The sequence below is a fragment of the Glycine soja genome, chromosome 18, assembly GCF_004193775.1.
Source record: "Glycine soja cultivar W05 chromosome 18, ASM419377v2, whole genome shotgun sequence".
Taxonomy (NCBI): Eukaryota; Viridiplantae; Streptophyta; class Magnoliopsida; order Fabales; family Fabaceae; genus Glycine; species Glycine soja.
The window spans coordinates 17,409,917-17,436,928 of record NC_041019.1 but is presented as its reverse complement, the minus strand read 5'-3'; the positions used below and the strand labels follow the sequence as shown (position 1 = coordinate 17,436,928).

General features: G+C 38.6%; 1 protein-coding gene across 1 annotated transcript in view; it reads right to left on the bottom strand.

The window, feature by feature from the left end:
- LOC114395340 (phospholipid-transporting ATPase 3-like) overlaps positions 1 to 27,012 on the bottom strand; it is a 56,777-nt gene that overhangs the window by 27,383 nt on the left and 2,382 nt on the right. The window contains exons 2-9 of the mRNA XM_028357091.1: positions 15,497 to 15,562; positions 14,801 to 14,862; positions 13,094 to 13,175; positions 12,603 to 12,713; positions 11,709 to 11,786; positions 11,522 to 11,618; positions 3,885 to 3,991; positions 1,770 to 1,835 (exon numbers count right to left, since the gene is read on the bottom strand). Of these exons, the coding sequence (XP_028212892.1) occupies positions 1,770 to 1,835; positions 3,885 to 3,991; positions 11,522 to 11,618; positions 11,709 to 11,786; positions 12,603 to 12,713; positions 13,094 to 13,175; positions 14,801 to 14,862; positions 15,497 to 15,562 (669 nt within the window). The remainder of the gene's footprint in view (positions 1 to 1,769; positions 1,836 to 3,884; positions 3,992 to 11,521; positions 11,619 to 11,708; positions 11,787 to 12,602; positions 12,714 to 13,093; positions 13,176 to 14,800; positions 14,863 to 15,496; positions 15,563 to 27,012) is intronic.

The window sequence follows — 27,012 nt, the reverse complement described above, 5'->3', positions numbered from 1 at the left end:
GGAATTTGCAGTGCAAGTATGTAACTAAGAATACCAAGGCCCTTAATCACAGGCTGAACCTGAGATCTGCATTAAAGATAGTTCGAATCGGTCAATTTTGCAGTAACAGTGTGCAAAAAAGCCATCGAAGTTGAAGAAGACCCAGTCACCGCCAGCAATGTAGGTGGCGGTGTGGGAGGAGGCGGAGAAGCACCATTGTTGGTTGCGGAAGCCATGAACAGAAGATAAGGATCGAACCTTGCTCTGTATACCATAAATGAATCTAAGAGAGAAAGAGAGAATTGAGGTTTAGGGAAAACTCTCTTTAAGAGTTTCTGTTATTCAATTGTAAAACCCAATGATTCAATACAGTTTACAAGTATATATAGTTAGACTAACTATCTAACTGTCCTAACTAACAACAGCTGTGATGACAGCTGTGGTGTGGTTAAGAAACCAACTAATAACTAACCTAAAGGGTTAGTTAACTAAGGAAAGCAGTAAGGGGAAAATAAAACTGTACAATGGAGTTGAATACTCCTATACAGGTTAATTTATTTTTTTTATCAACAAAATTAATGTATTATATATATATAGAATTAAACAGTACCAGAGGTACTGATACAAAAGGGCTATACAGTCCTTATATCTAGAAACCAGCAATGAATGGTATTCTAGATACTAGGAGAACATCTAGTTTGTTCTATTTGTATCACCCATTACATATACAAAACCTTGTCTAATATTGCTTGACCATTGATTTAGATGAATTGAGAAGTCTTTCTCAAAATGTCTAAGCCAAGTCCAGGTCAAGAAAATAGCTTCATCAAACAATCGATTAATACCCATAAGTCGTAGTTACATCTTTTGAGCATGTTTGGTTTGTTTTCATTTACAGCTGATATGTTTTCAATTTTTCATTGACAATTACAAAAATGCCACCTTGCTTTCATTCAGTTTCCTGTGTTCAAAATTTTGTATAGGAAATGACAGAATATCCATGAACAATCACAGAAGGAAAACCTGTAAGCAACAGTCACATTTTCTGAGGAGGGCGTTTGGTTTCTTATTTACATTCAGTTTATAATTATTACAAAAATGTTGCCTTGTCTTCATTTTGTTTCCTTTTATCAATATTTTGTGAGGAAAAGGATGTAAAGAAACAGGAAATTCATTATTATGTACAAAAATTTTAAAACCTGGAAAGTGAACAAAAACATGGAGACTTTTTATATTTATTAATTGAAAGCATAAAAACTTCGTACCCCATTGCCCAGAGGCTCTTCGCTATGCGAAGGTATGGGGGAGGGATGTTGTACGCAGCCTTACCCTTGCATATGCAAAGAGGCTGTTTCCGGATTCGAACCCATGACCAACAAGTCACCAAGGCACAACTTTACCGCTGCACCAGGGCTCGCCCTCTATTAATTGAAAGCATATTAATTGAAAAATGAGAACTATAAACAGATTAAAATAACACCCCCTTAAGTTTCCATTTTCCAAATACAAGGAGATCAATCCATAGTCATCAAAACAAAATTTTCAGTTGTTTTCTTTTCCCATATCCCTGGACACCAAGGATAATTTTCTTGGTATTATATCCAAATTAAATATTTGAAATGCTAATGATTTATGAATGCATAATAAGTGCAAAACAATATCAGTTTGTCACTAGCAACATATTAACAATCAATGCATTACTAGCATTACATGTCTTTGGACAAGATGCAGACCAAGGGCTACGAAATTGATACAGGTATTATCATTAGGCATCATTTTATAAAGCAAACCTTTGTTTCATGTCCTGTAAATATAACAACCCCAACAATATACTCTGTATTCCTGAGACTGCAACCCTGAAAAGGCAGGATACTCCAAGTCAATGCAAGTTCAGATTCACAAACTAAGTAAACAAAATATTGGCATATAGTACAGAGAAATTTGTGTTGTTTCAAACTGAGGGAAAATATCATTTTCGTATAACCTAGTTAATTTTCAGTTTCTGCCAGCAGTCTCTTATTTGCTTTGAAGCATGGGTACTTCTAAAATCCTACCATACACCTACCAGGTACTTGTTGGGTACTCGTGGGTACGTACCAAAAATATTTTTCAAAAAAATAAAATTGGGTACTTCACTTCGGTACATATAGGTGCCCGTACCTATGTCTGTATGTCACGAAAGAAATTGAACCACATATTTCTTTATCCATCATGTGAAAAAAAAAACAAATAGGCTCAATCCAAAGAGAGATGAAGATTTAGTTCTTATACATACAAATCTTCATCTCCTCTTAAAAAAGAGTAAGAGTTATAAAGAGGTCAACATTCTTAAATTCAAGTTACTACTCTTTATCTTGACAAACCAGCTATAGAGACAATTCTTTTAAGTGACGATGGACAATAAAATGATGAGATTGAAACGGTTAAAATGTTGTATCATAATACTATTAAAATATGATATAATATGTATTATAATTTTTTATTATGAGATATTTTTTTGTCATATTGAACAATTTAATATCCTTTTATATTATGAATTATGCTTATCTGTGTTTAGTTTTACCACTTATAAGATTTAGTCATACAAATTAAATTCCATTTTTTATATACATACATGTTTTTTGAAATATATTAACGTACATGTACCCTAAATTTTTGAAAATTTCATCCATGCAACATAGCTTATTTGTAATTCTGTTAATCAGTTGTAAGACAGTTATAACTGTCACAGCTGCAATCTGTTAGGATCTGAAGCCTCTGTTCTATAAATATATAAATCATAGTTGTCAATCCTGTCATCGCGGCGCGGAATGGTCAACCCCTAAAGTGGGATAGCGGATAGTTGGATGACCTCAATTTTAATCTATATTTTTTTACCTATTCTGAATTTTTAATATATATATATATATATATATATATATATATATATATAAAATTGTAGATTTTTACATACATTATACATATAATTTATATTTTTTAATAATATTTATGTTCTTTTTTTACTGCATTTATATTCTTTTTTACTTATGATTTAAAAAAATTTATTATTTAGTTTCTTATATTATATATTATGTTTAATTTAGTTTTTATTACTATTATTAGTTAGTTAATTATATTTTTTTATTACTATAATTTTTAATTTATTGTATCATATATTCTGCTCTATTTGGTGTATTATATTAACAGTTTACAGATTTATTTTACCAGAGCAGTTTAGGTATCAAGTTAAAAAGTAACACTTGTAAAAATATCTGGCAGATAAATGGTGGACTTGAGACCCAAGGTCCAATAGATTAGAAAAGAGCAAAAAAAACACCCTAAGGACCCGATCCATCTACCCATGTTCTGTTTGCTGAACCGTCACTGTTAAAGTGAAAAATTGAAAATCACGACTCTCAAATGGAAGGGGGAGGTCGGCGATTGCATAAGGGAGGTCAGAGGTCGGCTACAACTGCATGAGAGAAGTCAAAGACTGTCCGGCACGGCGGTGGCATGAGGGTGTTTTTGAGTTTTCTTTTGAAATCCAAATCGCAGTTGTGAAACTGCTACAGAGCCCACAATAGCGCTGTCCCGCTCCGGTGCACTAGTGGACGTGATAACCACTACTTCAATCTGCCCCACAACAAAGGTCTTCGTCACAGCCAGGGGCCTACGGCCTGATAGCGGCCGCTATTGACTACATAGATATAAATGCAAGCAGAAGCTTCCACTGTACGATTTACTCTCATCAGAAATGCAAAATATTATCTCTATTTCCCTCTCTCTCAATCTAATACAAACCAATCCAACAAAGAAAAAGCACTCTAATTGCCTTATCAAATGAGACAATTATCACTAGTTTATCAATAAACACAGTTCACCAGAACAAAAAAACAGAAAATGTCATTTTGGGGGGGATAACATACCCGCAACAAAATTTGATTTGGACTGAGAGGCAGTGTTTGCTTTTGAGTTATAAGATTTCCAGTAAAGGTATACAATGAATTGTTTGGTTGTTCACATTGAATTTCACCTGCACATAGTTAGAAAACTAGTCAGAACTTGGAACAGACAAACAAGAAATCAAATTTTGCATTAATCATTGGAATTGGCATTCATCAACCTGATATGAAATAAGTCTTGCATAGACTTCAGAATAATTTTCCCTAAAAAAATTAAAATTAAAGACAATCCTTTCAAAGAGTCAAAAAGTTCTATGAAGACCAATTACAAATTAGGAATTTTTATTCAAAAAAAAAAAATACCACCAGTTGATGAACAGTTAAGCTCACAAAATACATCAATTTATCATGAACATAAATTTACTAGTATCTTCCACGATTCTCCTGCTTAAATCCAGTTGTGATCCCAAATTTAACACTTCCATCTATTTGGAGGATTTATTCAGTTGGATATATGACACAATCAATTACACAATTTTATAATACTTTTACTCAGCCTGAAATCTGAATCCTCAACTGTTCTAATGCTGGAGAATAGTGAATGTGAACATTAACATTTGAATATACAAATTGGAAAATGAGATTATAAATTTATAGCAACTTTCAGGGAACGTACAAAAACAAGAAAATTGGAGTAAAACAATGAAAATCCAACAGTAAGTGCATTTTTAAGTAACTAGAACATATCTATAAGATACTAATATACCATTTCACCAACTAAACTTTCCGTACAGAGAAGAGAATGCCAATTCAAAAGAAGATTTACATTTCTGTAGTCATACAACATATGAAATTAGAAGCAGAATTACAACTCAAAGAAACCAAGGCATGTAGCCAGTCCATAACAACATACAATAAAAGCTAACAGTGAAGGCCGAGGTGTTTTACAATTCAAGACTGGTTTGATGTCTGTCATCAAGGTAGAAATTTATAGTCTACTTTTATGTAAAATAAAAGTTAACAATTAAGAAGATGAGTGAGAGAGAGACAGCTAGAGAGAGAGAGAAAAGCTGAGAGAGAGAGAGAGAGAGAGGCTGAGAGGGGGTGGGAGAGAGTTAGAAATCGCAGACATAGGAGAGAGCACGACACCGACAGAGTGATAGGATATCCCCATCGGAACCAGAATCGGAATACAAATGGGCAACACTATAACATAACCAACTGGAGGGATCGGACTGAAATCACTTCCTATTACTTCACAAGATTCTCTGACGAAGTGACAGAGAAGGACTTGTGGAAATATTTCAAGAAGTGGGGAGATGTCAGGGAGGTATTCATATCCAAACAAAGGAACAGGAACGGTAGGAGATTTGGGTTCGCCAGATTCAAAGGGGTAGAAGACGAATGTCTGCTGGAGAAACAATTGGATAGCATCATTGTAGGGGGCCTGAAGCTATACGTCAATCTCCCACGCTACGGTAGATTGAGGGGAGGACAACCGAAACCGGGAGGGAGAAGGCAGGCACAAAGACAGGAGAAGAAAATAGTAGACACTAACCATACGCACAGAGGGGGCAGGACAAAGAAATGGTCATATGCGGAAGCAGTGGCAGGTTGTAGCAGTGAGGGAGGATCATCGTCAATCTATATTGAGCCAACAGAAAGAAATCTGAAGTGGTTGAAGGATGCGTGGGTTGGTAGGCTGTCGAACCCGACAATGTTTGATAAAGCGGAAGATGAGTTGAGGTGGGACTATGGGCTGGACATTTCAACCACGTATTTGGGGGATGATATGATATTAATAATCGGATTGAATGAGGAAAAAGCTGAGCAACTGTTGAAGGAACTAAACCAAAGAACGCCTCCTCTGTTGTACTCCCTGCAGAAATGGTCACCGACTTTACGCCCGGGTTATAGGCTAGCCTGGGTACAATGTTGGGGAATCCCAGCCATAATCTGGGATGATGTGGCAATCAAAAAGATATTGGGGTTACTTGGGGATGTATTGGAGTTTGATGAGGAAGTGGAGGAACGAAGAAGGATGGACAGGGCTAGGGTGCTTCTCAAAACTCCATGGAAGCCATTTATTGATCACACTGTCAATGTGCATGCAGGTTTCGAGGTCTACAAAGTCGCGATCTCGGAAGAACGAGGCCCAAATGATGACTTGTGGAACAGAATGAGAAGGAATGGGACGACGTCGTCGGACGAAATCCTTTCGGATTGCAGCTTCATGGAATCCCCGATATTGGAGAAAGCACGGTCATGGGTATCTGTGGAGGGGAGGATGGATGAAAAGGAGCAGCCAAACACCATGGCTCAGAGCAGGACGGCGCTAACCGAGAACGGCGAAGGCATCGGAGGACGACCACCTTCCCGGGAGGACCCACGAGGCCGACCACCTTCCCGGGAGGACCCGCGCACCCACGTTGACGACTTCGAAGACCTTCAGGACCATCGGTAGGGCTCGAGCACACCGGTTGTCGTGACCGACGGGAGCAAACCGCCTATACCCAGCGGTCCTAGCGTTTCAGAACACACAATGGATAAAGGCTATATCCAGGGGATAAAAAGGGGGAGTCAAAAAAGTGGAGCATCACCGACAAGAAGGCACAGTATGGCAGAACAGGAGGCGGGATTATCGAAGGAGCTTCATCTACCCTTGCCATACGAGGCAACGCCCCTACATACCTCAGGGGGTGTCGGGTCAGGAAAGAAATCAGAGGATGTCACCGAAAAGGAAAATCAAGCAGATGAAAGGAAGAAGAAAAAGGATTTCGAGGACAGCTGGGGGCAGAATAACTTTCGGGAGGAGCATGGGGTCAATATAATTTCAAATGAATTGGGCCCTATCATATACACCCCCCCCCCCCCACAAGCCCAATAACCCAACCTGCCAACACACTCAAGCAGCATATAGACGTAAACACCCCCTGGTTGGTTTATTCTCGAAATAGGAGGTGCAAAAGGCAAGACAAGGAGCGCAAGGAGAATACGGAACATACAATGGCAAAGAAATCACCACAAAAACAGACATGTAGATGGCAGCAAAAGAATTGTCAGGTTGAAGAACAGCAAAGTATGGGCAGCAATCACATGATACCACAGAACATAGACATGATTGAATCTATAGGAAATTGCGAGAAACAAAATATGGAGGAGAACACATAAATAGAAGAAAAGGAGAGGCATGAAGCAGAAACCTTATGGGACTTGGCAAAAAAATGGGGGTCAATGAAGAGGAGGAAAGCAAGCACATAGTGGGAAAATTTCTGTCAATGGAACAAAGAGACAGGAAAGAAGCAGAGAGAGTGGGGTGTATACATCACTCCTCATGAACATTATCACATACAATGTGAGGGGGCTAGGGAAGGGGGTAAAATGGGCAGCTATAAGGAGGTTAATTGCAAAGGAGAAGGCAGACATGATTTGTATCCAAGAGACCAAGAAGGAGATGATAGACAAAACAACATGCCAAGCATTGTGGGGAGACCCAACGGTGTCGTGGGAGATGCTGCCAGCAAGCAATTCGGCGGGGGGAATCCTATGCATGTGGTCTCACGATAATTTCAAGCTAGAAAGCAAAATCAGTGGAAACGGGTTCATAAGGATGACAGGGCAGTGGATTAAAGAGGCAATGCAGGTTCATATTGTTGCTGTTTATTTGCCATGTGATATACAGAACAAAAGAACCCTATGGAATGCCATTAATGAAATGAAATCAGCAAACAATGGGGGCCTATGGTGCATTACGGGGGACTTCAACAGCATTAGAGATCGTGTGGAAAGAGTTGGAGTGGCCCAAAGGTCGATAGAAGAGAGTATCATAAAAGAATTTAATGATTGGATAGACGACTTGGAGATGGAGGAAGCTCCTTGGATTGGTAGAACTTTTACGTGGTATCGACCCAACGGAACTGCAAAGAGCAAGTTAGATAGATTCTTAGTGTCTCCAGATTGGCTCACAAGATGGCCTGCAAGCATACAGCAACCCCTGAATAGGAATTTTTCTGACCATTGTCTTGTCTTACTCCGCTCTAAGTGTGTTGACTGGGGTCCTAAACCATTTTGAATACTGGATTGTTGGTTGTCGGATAAATCTTTTCATTCAACAGTGAGGGAGTGTTGGCAGACACACCAGCAAATTGGATGGGGCGGTTTTGTATTAAAAGAAAAAATAAAGAGATTGAAGGCAAGGTTAAAAATATGGAACAAACAGCAGTTTGGGGACACCTTCAAGAGATATAAAAAGATTGAGGAGGATTTGAATAGCTTGGAAGTGAGCACAACCAATAGACAGCTAAATGACCAGGAGATAGCACTCCGGAGACAGCTCCAAGAAGACTTGTGGGTAGCTGCACAATATCACGAATCATTATTGCGTCAGAAGGCGAGAGCGAGATGGGTTAAGGAGGGGGATTCTAATTCCCAGTATTTTCATTTGTTAGTTAATGCAAGAAGAAGAGGTAATTCCCTACACGGATTATGGATTGATGGAGCTTGGGTTGAAGAACCGGCAAGGGTAAAGGAGGCAGCTCGGCAATTTTTCATCCACAGATTCCAAGAAGTGGTCCAAAATAGACCCCTTCTAGATGGAGTAGACTTTCAGTCATTAGACCAACACCAAAATGACATGCTGAGTGGGAGATTCAGGGAGGAAGAGATAAAGGAGGCAGTATGGGACTGTGGGGGAGATAAGAGTCCGGGCCCAGACGGAATCAATTTCAAATTCATCAAGGCTTTCTGGAACTTAGTGAAACCGGATGTCCTACGATTTATGGATGAATTTTACATTAATGGCATCTTCCCAAGGGGAGGTAACGCATCCTTCATTGTTTTAATCCCAAAGGTGGTCAATCCGCAGTCGCTGGATGAGTATAGACCGATCTCACTGATTGGCTGTATGTACAAGATAGTGGCCAAATTGCTAGCCAACAGAATGAAGAAGGTCATACCATTTATAATACATGAAACCCAATCTGCGTTTATAGAAGGGAGGCATCTTTTACAAAGTGCAATGATAGCTAACGAAGTGGTGGATAAGGCAAGGAGAAGTCAAAAGCCATGTCTAGTCTTCAAAGTAGACTATGAGAAGGCCTATGACTCGGTTTCGTGGAATTTCTTGATATATATGCTAAGGAGGATGGGCTTCTACGCCAAATGGATTCAGTGGATAGAGGGATGTCTAAAATCTGCTACCGTATCAATACTGATAAATGGTAGCCCCTCGGCGGAATTTTCACCACAGAGAGGCATCAGGCAAGGTGATCCATTAGCACCTTTTCTATTCAACATAGTGGCAGAGGCATTGAATGGACTAGTGAGACAGGCGCTCAAGAGAAATCTGTATCGAGGCTTCTTGGTGGGATCAAACAAAGTGGAGATTAGCATCCTCCAATATGCAGATGACACAATTTTCTATGGGGAGGCTTCTCAGGAGAATGTCAGGGTGATTAAAGCAATTCTGCGAATTTTTGAACTTGCATGTCTTAAGATTAATTTTGCAAAAAGTGGGTTTGGTGCATTTGGTATGACAGAGAGATGGAAGTCTAATGCAGCCCTTAGGCATACCTATTGGGGCTAATCCGAGGAGGGCTCAGATGTGGGATCCTATCATAAAAAAGTGTGAGAGGGCATTATCTAAGTGGAAACAGAGGCACCTGTCCTTTGGGGGGAGAGTCACCCTTATCCAATCAGTCCTTAATTCTATCCCTATTTATTTCTTGTCTTTTTTCAGGATACCCAAGAAGGTGGAGGATAAGCTAGTCAGCTTACAACGCAGATTCTTGTGGGGTGGAGGTCCAGATAAAAACAAAATAGCGTGGATCAAATGGGATATAGTGTGCAGACCAAAGGAAAAAGGAGGTCTAGGCATGAAGGACATAGACACCTTCAATCTTGCTCTACTTGGTAAGTGGAGGTGGAACTTATTCCAGCATGAAGGTCAGCTGTGGGCAAGGGTCTTGCAATCCAAATATGGTGGGTGGAGGGGTCTAGATGAAAAACCTGGCAGTAATAAGGACTCTTTGTGGTGGAGGGATCTAAAGATAATTTTTCAGAATACACAACAGGGTGAGAAGATCAAAAAAGGGATCTCGTGGAAGGTGGGGAGAGGGGACAGGTTCAAATTCTGGGAAGATGGGTGGATACAAGGTGAGGTCTCATTAATCACAAAGTATCCCAGGCTGTTTGTAATCTCTCAACAGCAGAACAACTCAATCCAGCAGATGGGAGGCTTCAAGGATAATGTATGGGAGTGGAACTTGTCATGGAGGAGGCCACTGTTTGATAATGAGATAACAATGGCTTCAAATTTCTTAAGGGACATTGAGCGGAGCACAATTCAGAGGAATAGGAGGGATGAGTGGGTGTGGAAGGCAGATCAAAGTGGTCATTACACAGTACAGTCAGCATACAAACTAATGACAAGGGAAGCAGGTGAGGGGGAAAGGGACTGAGCATTTGAGGAGCTGTGGAATCTAAAGGTGCCAACCAAAGTTGCAGTTTTTGCGTGGAGGCTCCTTAGAGATAGGCTGCCTACTAAAGCAAATCTATTTAGGAGACGAGTAGAGGTTGTGGATAGAAACTGTCCATTTTGTGGAAATATGGAAGAGGAAGCAGGACATGTATTTTTTCACTGCAGCAAAATCCTCCCAATTTGGTGGGAATCATTATCTTGGATGAATACTTCAGCAGCTTTACCGATTGAACCAACACAACACTTTCTCCAATATGGTTCCATACTACCTGGTGGTTCAAGGATTAATAGATGGAAATGTTGGTGGCTGGCTGTAACTTGGACAATTTGGGAGAAGAGAAACAAGATTATCTTCAACAATGATTCCTTTGACAGCAACAGAATGATTGATGATGCTTCTTTTCTTTTATGGACATGGTTATCAAATTTGGAGAAAGGTTTTGCAGTACACTTCAATCAATGGTCTACTAATATGAGACAAGGCTTTTTGTATTAACATTGTAATTCATGGCAGGGTGCAGCCTCTTGGTTCCTTTACAGACTCTATTTTAGTCTGACTTGGAACCAGATTATGGCCATCCAACTACATGTATTTCAAGTACCTCTGGTACTTTTTATATTTTTTTTTGGAAGGCTGCAAATATATATATATCATTAATAGGTAAACCAGTACCAGAGGTACCAAAGAGCAGAATTACAAGGCACCAGAGTGCTACCCTCCAAAACAACAACAAACTCAACAAAAATTCAGACCCAAACCCATCTAATCAACAAAAGTAGATATATTAGAAGACCAGTGATGGAAATTAATGCTGAAATCTTTATCATAAGCCTTTAACCATGACCAAGCTAAGTAAATAGCATGATCCATGACTTTATAGGGATCAAAAGGTTTTCCTTGGAAAATCAATTGATTCCTATGCTGCCAAATAGAAATGGTTAAGGCTATCCACCACCCAATGGACTGAGTAATGTGAATCCTTGTTCTCATTACTCAGATGAACCAAATTTATAAAATGCCGCAAAATATTACAGTAAGCTTAAAATAAAATTATTAAAAAACAATAGCTGAAATGTTGTCATTGTAAATCCATGTTCACATATGTAAAATCACTCTAAACAAATTAAGTAAAGGTTAGAGGAACTGTATAGATTATAGGTAAATCAATTAAAAAATACAAACCTTTAAACTCAGATGCCTTCTCTGGAGTCACGTAATCCCAAGTCTTTTCCAATGCTTTCCTAATCTTCAAATTTGTTTCCCCATCCAAATTAGCAGTCTGTCACCCAAACCAAAGTTAATAAACTGCACACACTGTTAAAGAACATCAAGAAAACACCCATACCAGATTGAAAATTAAATAATAAACCTCAATGTAGCAGACACCATCTGCATTAGTGCTAGCCAAGAAAAGCAGATCTGCAGGAAAGAATGCATCCTGCTTAACCTGCAACATATAGTAAGTATTGTAACTAAATAGCAACACCCACAATGGAATCATGACAAACAGCTCAGGAGTACAAACACAGGGGTCTTATATTACACACAATCTGCAAACCAAACTTACAGTTAAAAATTAAAATCATATATAGACAAAGCAAAATAGAACGGTAACAAGAATTGGTGAGTTCCCTGCACATCTTTCTAAGGAAAAAGAAAATTCCAAAAATATAATTCAGCAGCTCAGAAATATAAAAAGAAAAATAAAATACATAAAAATTGTACTATAGAGAAAGAAGCATACCCATCTCAGCCACATATATTTAGGAATCCAAAATAAGAATTTAATGGAAAATGTGAGCAAACTTAACATTATAGGCAAAATAAATTAGCTACAAAATTCTGAAACTAAACAGAAATAAATGAAGGGTACTAGAGTAAATTATTAAAAAAACAATGATATTGTCATGCCATGTTGATGAATAATAAAATAAAACTAAATAAATCATTACTATTTAATATTGTATAATGCAAAGTAGGAAACCTATTGTTATCTAGAAATGGATCCATGATGCAAAAAATGAGTTCCACCTATTAACATCACCATGTCAGTAATGACATATTTATGGAATAGAAGGGGCAATAGCGTATTTAGAACATATGCAAGGAAAGATTGTTGCCCACAATCACAACATATAATAACCAACATCCAGTGACAGTTTAAAACCACAATATGAATTGTAGATATCCTTCCTTGTAAGTACTAATTCAAAACATAGACACGTCAAAATTAAACTAGCACATAAACATATAGCACACTCACCTTAACAAGGTCTCCAACCTGCAACTTTTTCCAGGGTATAGACCCCCACTTTTGATCTTGCAAAACATCTATTGTATTATTGTTTACAGACATGTCATTTTGAAAACGCTTCTGTTATACATAATTTAAAGGGGGGGGGGGAAGAAATTAGTAAGAAGAATACACATACAAATCTATTGGCATAATACAATCTGTAACAAAGTGTGGACAATTTCCAATTAAGGGTGCCATTAAAAAAATGAGAAGATCATAACTGCATTCTTCAAACAAAATATGTATAATGTTTCACAAAATTGTAAGTACATTGTACAATAAAATGCTTATTTCTACATTATACTATAAAAAATATCTCCAACATTCCTCTATAACATCCTCAGCCAGAATTTCTTTAAAATTCCATCTGAAAGATGAAACTTTAATCTCCTTGCCTTTAAAAAGTAAAATGTGTTAAAAAGAAAGCAATGTGCAAGGAGAGCAAAATATATTCTTACCCAGTCCTCAAAAGCTTCCTTAATAAGAGAGACAAGAAGCACCAGAGATAGAGGAAGCACATTAGTTATTGGAGACACAGGACTACAACATCACAAAATTTATAATTAGACTTAGTCTAACTTCTTTTTTAAAATTTATAAAATTAGCCAAAAGTATAAATGAAAAGCATTCAGCATAGGAAGACATATTACTGATAACAAACTTCATCATAATTAACACAAGGCAGGAAAGTAAAGCAAATGCAATATCCAAGAAAAACAAGATAAATGATACCATAGCCATTTGATGAGAAGTTCGTTGTAATAATAAGAGTAATTAAGTAATTAACTTATGAATGATTAATAAGAATTTTGTTAGAGTAGGACTCCACTAATAAAAAGCTAGGCTGTTAAGAAAGTCAAGCTAGATCTAGTAGATTTAGGTTGTCCATGTTAGTCTATTAATGTTTCCGTTGAATTTCAGATTTTTTTCTCTCACCCAAATACTGTTCTTTTCCTCCCACCCTCTTATGGTGTATCTATTTAGCATGTTAGTCTATTAAAGTACCAAATTAGATATAGCACGAAAACCATAATTAGGTGCTAAGAACAATAAATTGAATGGGAAATTTACATGCTAACAAAATCAATATAATTCTTAAAGAAATTGTTAGGGGGTGTTTGGTTTGACTGTTTTCTGTTTTCATTTTCACTGAAAACAGAAAATGTGTGTTTGATTGGATTTTTGAAAACATTTTCAGTGAAAATGAAAACAGAAAACAACCAGAAAATGAAAACAATAAAATTTCGTTTTCAGTTGAAAACAGGAACCTCATTTTGGGTAAAATGAAAATGCGATGACAAGGAATGTAATTTTAAGATAATCTAAAAATACAAAAAATACAAGAAGTCAATATATCATAAATTTTCAGTGTTTTTATTTCTTAGAAACAGAAAATAAGAAGTCAAACCAAACATATTTTCAGAATTCTAATCTTTTGAAAATGAAAACAGTTTTCAGAAAATGAAAATGCAAACCAAACACACCCTTAGAAATTCAACAAGACACAAAACAGACCATGCAGAGAGCATTTCAACAATTACAACTTCAACCAACTTAATACTTTGTCAACCAAAATCCTCAAACAATGCAGAGAAAATTTGAAAAATCAAAAAACTAAAAAACAAAATGAAGAACCAAAACCTTAGCTATTTCTTGCTTAATTTTCCCCAGACCGAAATTCTAATGTCATAGCCTCACAGGTATTATTCACAGCTTTCTAATAGCCACGAACTTGACCCTTAAATCCATCCAAAGGCTTCCAAATTACCCTAATCCTCTGATTACATCAATTTTCACCAAGAATTAACCAAAAAAAAATCCTGAATGCAACCAATTAAATCCTAAAACTTTCACTGTCCTATATAAACCATGCATGCATTACAAAATATAAATTCCCATATCAAGATCTATGAAAAAGATTAAGATCCAATGCAGCCATAACATATCTTGTCCATACAAATACTCTAATAAAAGGTACCTAAGTATTCGAGAGCTACTACCACCTTCACCATACAGATAGCAATGAGCTTAAGAAGATAATTTTCATGAAAAAGTAAGATGGTACAGTGCCCCTCCAGTGAGTACTGATTGCTCACTTATCTCAATAATGCTTGCAAAATGCAAAATAATCTTCTAAATTGTTAAGTTGACTAGTATTTACATACCTAATTGGTGTGGTTGACAAAATTGAGATCATAAGAAAGTAGAGATTGGCCACCCGTCTGAACTGCAAGACAAATAGGAATTTCTATCTTCTGAGTAACTTTAGTCAATAATATACGAACTTACAAAAAATACCAGAAAATTAATTTGAGCACAAGATGCTTTAATTTCACAGATTGTAAAGCACAACACAAGAAGAGCCAATTCATTTTTCTTTGTGCACAAAAAAAATCAAAAAGCCTTTTGACTCCACCCCACAAATTTGTAACAGAACTGGTGGCAAGAATGCTAATTTAAAAGGAAAAAGAATGACACAAAATAAAACAAACATAATCAGCAGTGTAAAGAATGTCTAAAACAATTACATGCCAAAAAAAAAAAAATTACTCCTTGATTAGGTTGGTAGTTCATACCCTCAAGACAAACAATTATATGAACAATCAATCAGGCATATTTAAATGTTTATTAAAAAAAATGAACCTATAAAAATGTAAAAAGTGCTCCACCATAAATGTAACAAATCATATAGGCCAAAGTGTGCCATCTAAAAGAGTCGCAATGTACTTTCAAAAAATACTGAAGAATATTAGTTTCCAGAAAATGCAACCATGTATGGTAAGAAAGCCTCATTTTTTTTAAAACTGGAAATCAATTGCATCTCACATGCTCTCCAAAATCAGAAGCTTAGAGTAACTTACCTGTTCAAATAATCCTTTTGGCAAAAAGGTGAAGAAGTTATATTTCGTAGTTGATATAGAATTCCCCTGTCATAATCAATATTAACTAATAAAAATTACTAAATATAATCAATAATATCTCAAAACGGAAATCTCCAATTTCTTAAAGCATGTAAACAGAAAATTAAGAAATATTCTCAAGTTGTGCACATAACAGTAAAATTACAAGAAAAAACAGAAAATAGAATCAATTTGAATCCATATTGATCAATCAACTGTAAGCCATACTGTACTAACTTCCTTAACTAGAACAACAGACATCCATGTTTAAAGAAAACTTATGAAAAGGAGGAACATTTCATAGAACTGTCATTTTCAAATGTCTGACCCATGCATGATGGCAATGTTATACTTATACATTGCAATCTTTTTATGTAAATTCTTCCATCCTAGAAAATCTGAAAGCTCCAAACTGGTAGAAACTATGCTGTCTAGGAAATAAAAAATCACTCACCAATAACCTACATGTTATGCTTCACAAGATTTTAACTTCTTTCATATCAATTCAACACTTTAAAAAACTCTTTAAGAATTTGCAATCAAACATTTGCAAGTCCACCTCATATTGCATATCTCATTACACAATGTCATAATTATAATACCACCTTTTGAATAACTATAATACATTTTCCTTGTATTTTTATTTCCTGTACATGATAGTAAATTACTTTTTAGGAAGAAAAAAAACTGTTTTTATTCAGAAAAAATGCTACAAAAAGTTCTAAAATGGAATCAACTGCTATTCCTACCCTGCTCAATCTTAAAATTGAGAAAAAATAGAACAGTGCAATCAAAAGGTGTAGTTGAACCCATGGTAGTTCAATTAATCTGTCTTCCTCCACTCTTCCTCTGTTCAAACCTCAATTTGCTGTACAGGAGTGGGTTCACTTTTGGGCTTTGTTGTTCTTGTTTGTTCGAACTTCAAACCCATCCTCACTTCTTGTTCAAACCCACACAGCCACACACCAACCTTTATGACATGTAAAGGAAACTTGAGAGAGAATTTCGAAAACTGAATTGAGGTGAAAAGAATGATATTACTCAACCCAAGAGGAAACAGATTACACCTCAGTTTTTATAATCAGTTACACAACTGTAACTGTCAACTAAATATAAACTAACTAGTAATTGTAGTTTAGCCTTTATAGATTAGCTAAGAAAAGAAAACTACACTACCGAGTAAGTATACTACTATACCCCCCCGCAAGCTCATGAGGGGTTGGCAGAATGCCTTTCAACCACTCTGAGCTTGGACCTGTATGTAGTAAAATTTGAAGGAGTACGAGCCTTAGTCAGAATGTCTGCTTTTTGATCAATAGCTGGAACATGGATGACTTGATGTTGTTCAGCCATAACTTTTTCCCTGACAAAAAACAAGTCCAACTCCACATGTTTAGTGCAAGAATGCATCACTGAGTTGTGAGCAAGAGCAACAGTGCTCATGTTGTCACAAAAGATAACTGGTGTGGCATGAGGAATGTGAAGTTCAGATAGAAGAGACTTTATCCATGTAACCTCTGCTATGGCCAAAGCTAAGCTGTGATATTCTGCCTGTGTTTCTTGGACCACCATGACACCAGATTGGAACCAAAATAATATGGCAACTCCAGAAGTAGACCTTCTGTCATCTGGGTCAGAAGCTCAGTCAGCATCACAGTATGCATGTAAGAGAATGGAGGTCCAGTGGAAGAAGGAAGAAACTTCAAACCAAAGTTAATGGTGCCTGCCAAGTATCTGAGAATCTTTTTTACTGCTACCCAATGCTGTTAGTTGGATCTGATATGTACCAACAGACCTTGTTGACATAAAAACTTATCTCAGGTCTAGTAATAGTTGAATACTGCAAGGCTCCCACAACAGACCTGTAGTGTGTGGGATCAGGGAAAGATTCATACCCTGACTTAGTCAATTTGCAACCACCAACCATTGGAGAAGAGATGAGATTAGCTTCGTCCATCTTTGTTTTACTCAACAAATCCCTAATGTACTTGGACTGAGTTAGAATAAGAGCACAATTGGGCTGAGATCTGACTTCAATTCCCAAGAAATATTCAAGACTTCCTAGGTCCTTAAGAGAAAACTCAGAATTGAGTTTAGTAACTAGTGATTTGATGGAGAAGTTGTTTCCAGTGACAATGATGTCATCAACATACAGTAGCATATAAACCATTGTTATTGGAATCAGTGTAGATGAATAAAGATGGGTCACACCTGGATTTGAAGTTAAACTGAAGTAGAGTAGCTTTTAACTTCTCAAACCAATCTCTCGGAGCTTGTTTAAGACCATAAATTGCCTTATGCAGTTTACACACGAGGTGCTTGTCGGAATTTTCAATCCAGGAAGCTGAGTCATGTAAATATCTTCTTCAAGAATGCCATTAGGGAGGCATTGTTGACATCTAATTGCTGAAGACTCCATTTGTGAATAATTTTTTTTTGATCGGCAAAGATATATATATATATATAAACTGAGTACCAGAGGTACTAAAGTACAAATATTTGATTGCCCGTGCTACTGGTTCCAAATCAGACTAAATTAAATCTAGATAGCAACCACAGCCAGGCCACACCATGGTAGTAAAAGCTACTGCTAATCTATGTTTCTGTCCTCTACTGATACACAAACCCTGCTCTAAGATTACTAGACCATTGATTGAAATGAATTGAAAAATCCTTCTCCAAATTTCTCAGCCATGTCCACAGTAGGAAAGTTGCCTCATCCATCAGTTTGTTGCTGTCAAAGGAGTCATTGGAGAATATTATCTTGTTCCTTTTCTGCCAAATAGTCCAAGTCACAGCCAGCCACCAACATTTCCACCTATTAGCCCTTATCCCATATTATCGATCCATGTTGGAGAAAATGCTGTCTTGGGTCTTGCGAGAAAACTCCTGAATTGTTCACCCAAGACAAGGATTCCCACCAAATAGGGATGATTCTACTGCAGTGAAAAAACAAGTGTCCTGCTTCCTTCTTCGAGCTTCTGCAAAATGGACAGCTCCTATCAATGACCTCTACTTGTCTCCTATGTAGGTTTATTTTAGTTGACAACCTATCTCTAAGTAGCCGCCATGCAAACACGGCAAATTTGATTGGAACCTTCAGCTTCCACAGCTCCTCAAAAGCCCGATCCTGGATCCCCACTATTGCTTCCCCCCTCAACATGTTGTAAGCACTTTGCGCCGTGTATTGCCCACTTGGATCTGCCGTCCACACCCACTCATCTCTTCTATGTATCTGGATAGGCTTACTTTTTTTTTTTGGAAGGCTGAAAATATATATATTATTAATAAGATGACCAGTACCAGTGGTACCAGAAAAAGAGATTACAAAGCACCAAGGTGCTACCCTCCAAAAAAAAAAACAACAACAAACAGCCAACCAGCAACCAGATCCACCCCCACTAAGCAACGAAAGTGGATATATTAGAGGACCAATGGTTGAAACTAGTACTAAAATCTTTATCCTTAGCCTTTATCCAAGACCAAGCTAGATAAATAGCATAGTCCATGACTTTACAAGGATCAAAAGGTTTTCCTTGGAAAATCAGTTGATTCCTATGCTGCCATATAGAACACGTTAAGGCAATCCACCACCCACACCTTGTAGTATAATTCCCATTTGTCCCAAACCCATCACAGAATTGATAGAAGTGGTGAACAGGATTAATGGAAAGTGGACCTGCTCCCCGAACCCAGCTCAGAGATTCCCACCACAGTCCATTTGTCTTTTTACAGTTAAAGAACAAATGAGCCGCATCTTCTTGCACACAATGACATAAGGAGCACGTGGTTGCCTGAGTAAGAACATTTCTTCTTAAGAGGTTGACCTTGGTAGGGAGTCTATTCTTAAGAAGTCTCCAACAGAAAATGACTGCCCGAGGGGGAATATGCAGCTGCCAAATTGTCTTAAAAATCTTGTCTTCAGAATTTACTGAGCTGGTATTCATACATAAACTATAAGCTGACCTGATGGTGTACTGTCCATTAGGTTCAGGCTTACTTTCAATATCTTTTAGGAAATTAACAGCCATTGGTATCTCATTGCCAAACAATGGCCTCCTCCATGATAAATTCCACTCCCAAAACAACTTTTTGCAAAGTTAATTTTGAGGCCTGATACTAGTTCAAAGGTCCTCAGAATTGCTTTGATTGCCTTGACATTCTCCATTGATGCCTCTCCAAAAAATATTGTGTCGTCCGCATATTGGAGGATGCTAATATCCACATTGTTTGTGCCCACTGGGAATCCCCTGAATAAGTTTTTCTTCACAGCCTCTCTCACCAGCCCATTCAATGCCTCAGCAACAATATTGAAGAAAAAGGGTGCTAATGGATCCCCTTGCCTAAGCCCTCTCTATGGAAAGAACTCAAACGAGGGACTGCCATTTACCAGTACCGCAATAGATGCAGATTTTAAGCACCCCTCTATCCACTGGATCCACTAGGAACAAAAGCCCAACCTTCTGAGCATATAAACCAGAAAGTCCCAGGAGACTGAATCATATACCTTCTTGTAATCCACTTTGAAAACAATACATGGTTTCTGCCTTCTTTTAGCCTCCTCAACCACCTCATTTGCTATCAATGCACTTTGTAACAAGTGTCTTCCCTCTATGAATGCGGATTGTCTTTCATCTATTATGAGTGGCATGATCTTCTTCAATCTATTGGCCAGCAGCTTGGCCATTATCTTGTACATACATCCAGAAATTGTGGATTCACCACCTTAGGGATTAAAACTATGAAAGAGGCATTACAACCCCTTGGAAAAGTTCCATTGACATAGAACTCATCCAAAAACCGTAGGACATCAGGTTTGATTATAAGCTAGAAACTCTTGATGAATTTAAAATTAATTCCATCTGGGCCTGGGCTTTTCTCATTCCCACACCCCCAAACTGCATCTTTTATCTCTTCCTCCTGAAATCTTCTCGATAGCATGTCATTTTGATGATGTCCAATGGTCTGAAAGCAAATACCATCTAAACGGGGTCTATGTTGGTCAACTTCTTGGAATCTATGGAAGAAAAATAATTTGGCTGCCTCTTTTACTCTTGTCGGTTCTTCAATCCATGCTCCATCAATCCACACCCTATTCAAAGAGTTGCTTCTACGGCTTGCATTAATCATCAAGTGGAAATAACGAGAGTTGCAATCACCTTCTTTAACCCATCTAGATCTCGCCTTCTGCCTTAGTAAAGATTCATGAGATTGTGCAATTACCCACAAATCTTCTTGGAGTTGTTTCCTGATTAACAATTCTTGAGGAGAAAGTTGTCTATCAATTGTGCTCACTTCCATCTTGTTTAACTCATCCTCAATCTTCTTGTATCTCTTAAAAGTATCACCATACTGGTCCCTATTCCATATCTTCAGCCTTTCTTTCAATCTCTTAATTTTTTCTTTAAGCATGTACCCTCCCCAACCCCTTTGCTAGTGAGATAGCCAACATTCCTGCACAATTGAATTGAATGATTTGTCCAGGAGCCAGCAGTCAAGGATCCTAAACGGCTTTGGGCCCTAATCTATAAACTTGGACCTAAGCAAAATCGGGCAATGATCAAAAAAGTTCTTATCCAGTGGGTGTTGTGTACTTCCAAGCCATTTGGCAAGCCATTCTGGGGATATCAGAAATTTGTCCAACTTGCTCCTAGCAGCTCCATTGGGTCTGAACCACATGAATTTTCTTCCCACCCATGGCACGTCCTCTACCTCCAGCTCTTCAATCCATTAATTGAACTCATTGATATTACTCTCCCCCACCCCCCTTTGACAAACTCCCAACCTTTCTTAATGATCTCTAATGTTGTTGAAATCCCCCATAATGCACCATAGTCCCTCCTGATTTGATGTTTTCAGTTGTTTGATGGCATCCCATAGAATTCTTTTATTTTGAATATCACATGGTGAGTATATGGTTACAATATGAACTTGTTGTGCCTCCTTAATCCACTAACCTGTCAACAAAATGAACCTATTTCCGATAACTTTCCTTTCTAGTTTGAATATTTTTTCACTCCACATGCATAGGATTCCCCCTGTTGTGTTTGATGTCGGTTGCACCTCCCAGGACACTTCTAGATAGACATGGCAATGGGGCGGGTCGGGTACGGATATTGTCTCCTCAATCCCTTACCCCGACTCTTCAACATATCCCCATACCCATACCCGATACCCGACGGGTTTGAGTTTATTGTCCCATCCCTGTACCCGTCGGGTACCCGTCAGGTAACGGGTATCCCCAACCCCGTTCCACACACAACAACAACAACAACAACAACGCCTTATCCACACACCATTTAGAAAAATATTTTTTTTTTGTAAAAAATATTAAAAATTTGATTTTAGAAAAAAAAAATTGATTGTTAAACATTTATTTTTAACTACTTATATATCAATAAATTTATTATAACGCGTGAGTCTACATAAATAGTTAAGAAAATAATATTAAATTATGTAAAAATTTTAAAATAAAATTAACTAGTAATAAAAATTATATGCTTTTTGATTAAATTATGCAAAAATTCTAAAGATTTTAAGTGGCGGGGCGGGTTCGGGTTCGGGGTAGGGACGGGTCTAGTAATCTCATACCCATACACGTACCCGACTTTTGGTTATCAGGGAAAACCCGAACCCGAACCCATACCCGGTCAACTCGGGTATTACCCGTCAAAGTCGGGACGGATTCGGGCGGGTACCCACTGGTACGGGTTTTCTTGCCATGTCTACTTCTGGATCCCCCCACAATGCCTGGCACATTGATTTCTCTATTGTCTCCTTTTTAGTTTCCTGAATACATATCATATTTGCACTCTCTTTTTTAACCAATCTCCTTATTGCTGCCCATTTCACCCCCTTCTCTAACCCTCTCACATTATATGTGATAATATTCATGGGTTATGACTCTTATTCCCCAATCTCTCTACCTTTTTCCTATCTCTATCCTCTTGTCATGATTTTCTCAACCATCCTCCCCTGGTCTGCAGCTCCAATTGCCCCCAACTGTTTTGCTAATTCCCATATCTTTGTTGCATCTTGCATCTTATTTTCGCCTAATCTTGTATCCTCCACTGCATCCTGATTTGGTATTACTCCTTTGTGACCAGTATTGTGCTGGTGGCCCAATCCTCCCTTGTCTTTGTCCGTTACTTGTTTCTGCTGTGTACTTATTTTATTTTGTTGTTGTTGTTGTTGTTGTGTGCTTGTTTTGTGTAATCTTGAGTCAATGTCTTAGGCTTCAGATTTTGCACATCCCTCCTTCACTTGCTTTTGGTACCTCCTGGTTCGAGAATACACCTTCCAGGAGGTAGCTGTAGCTGTCTTATTAATTTGTGGGTTGTGAATAGAAAAGCCCATCTCATTTGAACTACCTCCCTCTTCCACATTGTGATCGCGTGCCTCTTTCTCCTTCCAGCTAAGGTCCCCTACCACACACCCACTCCTTATAGCTGACCCATTTTCACTTTTATAGCAAGTATCATGTTCTGTTGTGCATTTGTCCCTCCCGACAGACTGCCCCCTACAAACTTTGCACCTTTCATCATTTGAATGGTTGAATTCTGTCCTCCTCGATTGGCACGGGGCCAATTCTGCGCCCATACCCTCTATGAGGTCCTCTACGTTTCTTTTCTACCTAACCTCCTTTGTCCGCGGGAAATTACTATTACCCAGTGGTCGTGTTTTGATTTGACCACTGGGTAATTTCGTGCGTTGTTCTTCAACGCCCCCACTGTCGAGTCTGGAGTTGCTCCGTCATGGACCCTCATTGTTTGCATGCGCCTCCATGTCCCACGCACTGACATCGATCTCTGGCGCATGTGACCTCTCCATAGTCAAAGATCCCATAAAACTTCCGTCATAGTCAATTTCCTCCGACGACACTATAACACTGCTCCTTCTACAATGGCACATGTCGGTGCTATATCCATATTCCTCCAGTATATGCACTTCGTAAACCTCTGAATCTATGTAGACATCTACCGTGTGCTGAATGGCGGGTTTCCACAATGTTTTAATGAGCACCCGTGCTCTGTCCAACCGCCGACATTCATCGACATCATCGTCAACCTCCACCAACTCTCCCATGACACCCACTATCTGCTTGGTATACGTCGTGTCCCAGGCTAGAATCGGAATTTCCCAGCACTGGACCGAGGTCAGCCTGTGGCCCGGACGCAAGCTCGGCTTCCACTTCTACAACAAGTAGAACAAGGGAGGCGTTCCATGGCTTTCTTCTAGAATCAATTGTTCTGCTCTTACGTCAATCAGACCAAGTAGCAGGACCATGTCGTCCCCCATGCATTTGGGTGAGATGTCCACTCCAATATCCCACCTCAATTCATCTTCTACCTTGTCAAACATCGCCGGATTTGTCAATCTCCCTACCTAAGCTTCGCTGAACCATTTCTGCATATCCGAAGAGGTCTCGAGGTATACTGATAATAGCCCACCTTCGCGACTGTGTGGTGCCTTCATATTTCCTTTCCTCGCGACCACCTCTGCATACGATCCATGGTTTGTTCTTGCACCTCTTTGTATAGGACGAGATGCTTCATTCTCATTCCTTTGCACTTTCCCCTTCTGTTTATCTTCTGAAATTGTCTTTCTACCCCTCTGTCTCCCGTATTTTGGGATATTGACGTATAGCTTCATACCTTCGATAACAATGTTGTCCAATTGCCTTTCGAGTATGTACACGTCATTAACACCTTTGAATCTAGCAAACCCGTACCTCCTACCATTCTTATTTCTTTGTTTGGATACGAATACCTCCCTCACATCTCCCCATTTTTTGAATTGATACCACAGGTCCTTCTTGGAGACATCGTCGGAGAATCGCGTGAAATAGAAGGATGATATCTCGTTTCGATCCCTCCAATTTGTTTGGTTGTAGTGTTGTTGTTGCCCATCCCTGTTCCTGGCTTGTGTCCGTTGAGAATCCACTCTCAGTCTCACTCTTTGTCTCTCGAAGACCTTGCCTCTATGCCTAACTCTCTCCCACCCTCTGATTCTCTCTCTACTCATTCTCTTGATCTTTCTCGATGTCAAAGGACACTGAGGAGTTCCATTTGTGAATAATGGCAAGAGTAAGGAGGATTCTGACAGTAACTGGTTTGATTAGAGGAGAGAAGGTCTCAATGTAATCATAACCAAGTTTCTAATGGAAACCTTTGGCTGCCTAGCCTTGTACTTGCTGACAGTACCATTAGGGTTTTCCTTTACCCTAAACACCCATTTGCAACCAACAGTAGACCTATTAGGAGGAAGTTCAGTAAGGGACCAGGTACCATTCTTAATCAAGACCTCATATTCAGTTTTCATGGCTGCAAACCATGTGGGATTAGAAAGGGCTGTCTTGGTAGACTTCGGTTCAGAATGAGTTAGATGCAGAGTGGGCTGAAGTCTGGGTTTAACAACACCAGCTTTGGCCCTAGTACACATGGGATGAATGTTATCAGGTCTGAAAAGCACAGCAGGAGAAGAATCACCAGCTTGAGACAAGTTCTCTTGCACAGAAACAGTGACTGAAGGCAAAGTTTCTTGCACTGGAAGTGGTAAATCCTGAGAAGCAGAAGCATGATTAATATTCACTGATGTTGAAGCTGCTGGTGACTGAATAGAGGCTGCTGGAGAAGCAGATGCAGAAGGAGCAGATGTTAGAGAAGCAGAGACAGAGGAAGCTTCTGTGTGAGAAATTGGCAGAACAGTCAAAATTTGTTGACTGTGTGAAGCAATAGAAGAAGGTTCTGAAGCTGGTTCCCCCATTAACTTGGGAAAAGGAAACCTAAGTTCATCAAAGACTACATCTTTGGAGATGTAAACTCTTCCATCTGCAGCCATGCATTTATAACCTTTGTGAGAAAGAAAATAGCCCAGAAAAATGCATTCTTGAAATCTTGGTTGTAATTTGTACTAATTGTTGTATTGATGCTGAGAAGAATACTGATTATATTGGTTGTGCTGAGGTTGATTAGAATTCTGATTGGGATAGCAATTAGGGTTCTGATTTTGATCCTGATTGGGAGAGGGATTGGGATTTTGGGTGAAGGCAGAGATTGAGAGTAATTGGGGTATTGGTTGGGGTAATCCATTGGTTGAGTGGGAACATAATCATCATCATGCCTGTAATAGCAGAAAGAAGCCTCATGTCCATTTTTATGGCAAATCTGACACTGCACATTGGAGTAGCAACCTCTGCCACGGCCACCACCACAACCAGAGTTAAAGAACCGATTTCCACCATTATAGTTGTTGTAATTCGATCCAGAGTTTGATGAGGAGCTAGACTGGCCCTGAGCAACTTAAGCTTGCAGATTTGCAGAAGTAGAGTTGCCAGAAAACACTTGTTGAGAAGAATTAGGCTAAAACTAGATTTATCAGCTTTAGTAAGATTAATCAAAGTAAGAGCTTTCTTGCAAGATAATCGAGTCTCATGAGCCAAAAGTAGGGTTGCAACCTCATCAACAGAGAGAGATTCAAACTTTCCACTAACGAAAGTAATAAGAGACTCAAATTCATCAGGCAAACCATCAAGTACTATGTTGACATTTTCGGATCCGAAACATATTCTTCAATCGACAAAAGCGAGTCGATTATAGTTTAAATACAAAGCAGATAATCAGAAATTCAACTATTACTGAGAGAAATGTTACGAAGATCATTACGAAGTCGACACTTCTTCGCACGAACAATGGACTGAAAATGCAAATGAAGCTTGTCCCAAAGATGTTAGGATGATTTGCAACCAACGAGTCTTGGAAGAACTTCGCCGGAAATGGTGGATTGTAGCCACAAGTGTAGGAGCTGATCTTGTTGCCCCCAAGGTAAGAACTAAGGTGAGGTATTTCCAATATCACAATCGGCAAGGGTGGTGTATCGAGCGGAATTTGAGGATTAGTGAGAAGATGATGAAGACGATGGCCTTTGATCACAGATTCAACCTGTTGACACCTTAGAAGGTAGTTGGAGTTTGTCAGCTTCTCCAAGATCCAGTGCGAAAACTCTTTTGTAGTTGCGCCAGTTAAAGTTACACCGGAGTGCCACCGTTCCTTGGTGGAGGAGGGGGAGGAGGAGGATTGGAAGCAAAAGCCATGAAAAATCTAGAGATCAAAACAAAGCTCTGATGCCATAAAGGAAACTTGAGAGAGAGAATTAGAAAACTGAATTGAGGTGAAAAGAATGATATTATTCAACCCAAGAGGAAATAGAGTAAACCTCAGTTTTTATAATTAGTTACACAACTGTAATTGTCAAGTGTCAACTAACCTAAGTTAGTTAGTGACAGTTGTCAAATAGCTGTCCTAACAGTTAACTAACTAACTATAGACTAACTACAAACTGTAGTTTAGCCTTTATAGATTAGCTAAGAAAAGAAAACTACACTACCGAGCAAGTATACTCCTATAACGTGGCACATTTGTTAGATTAGACATTTAGATTCTAGGATTAGAGTATTACTATTTGCTTTTGGTATTTAA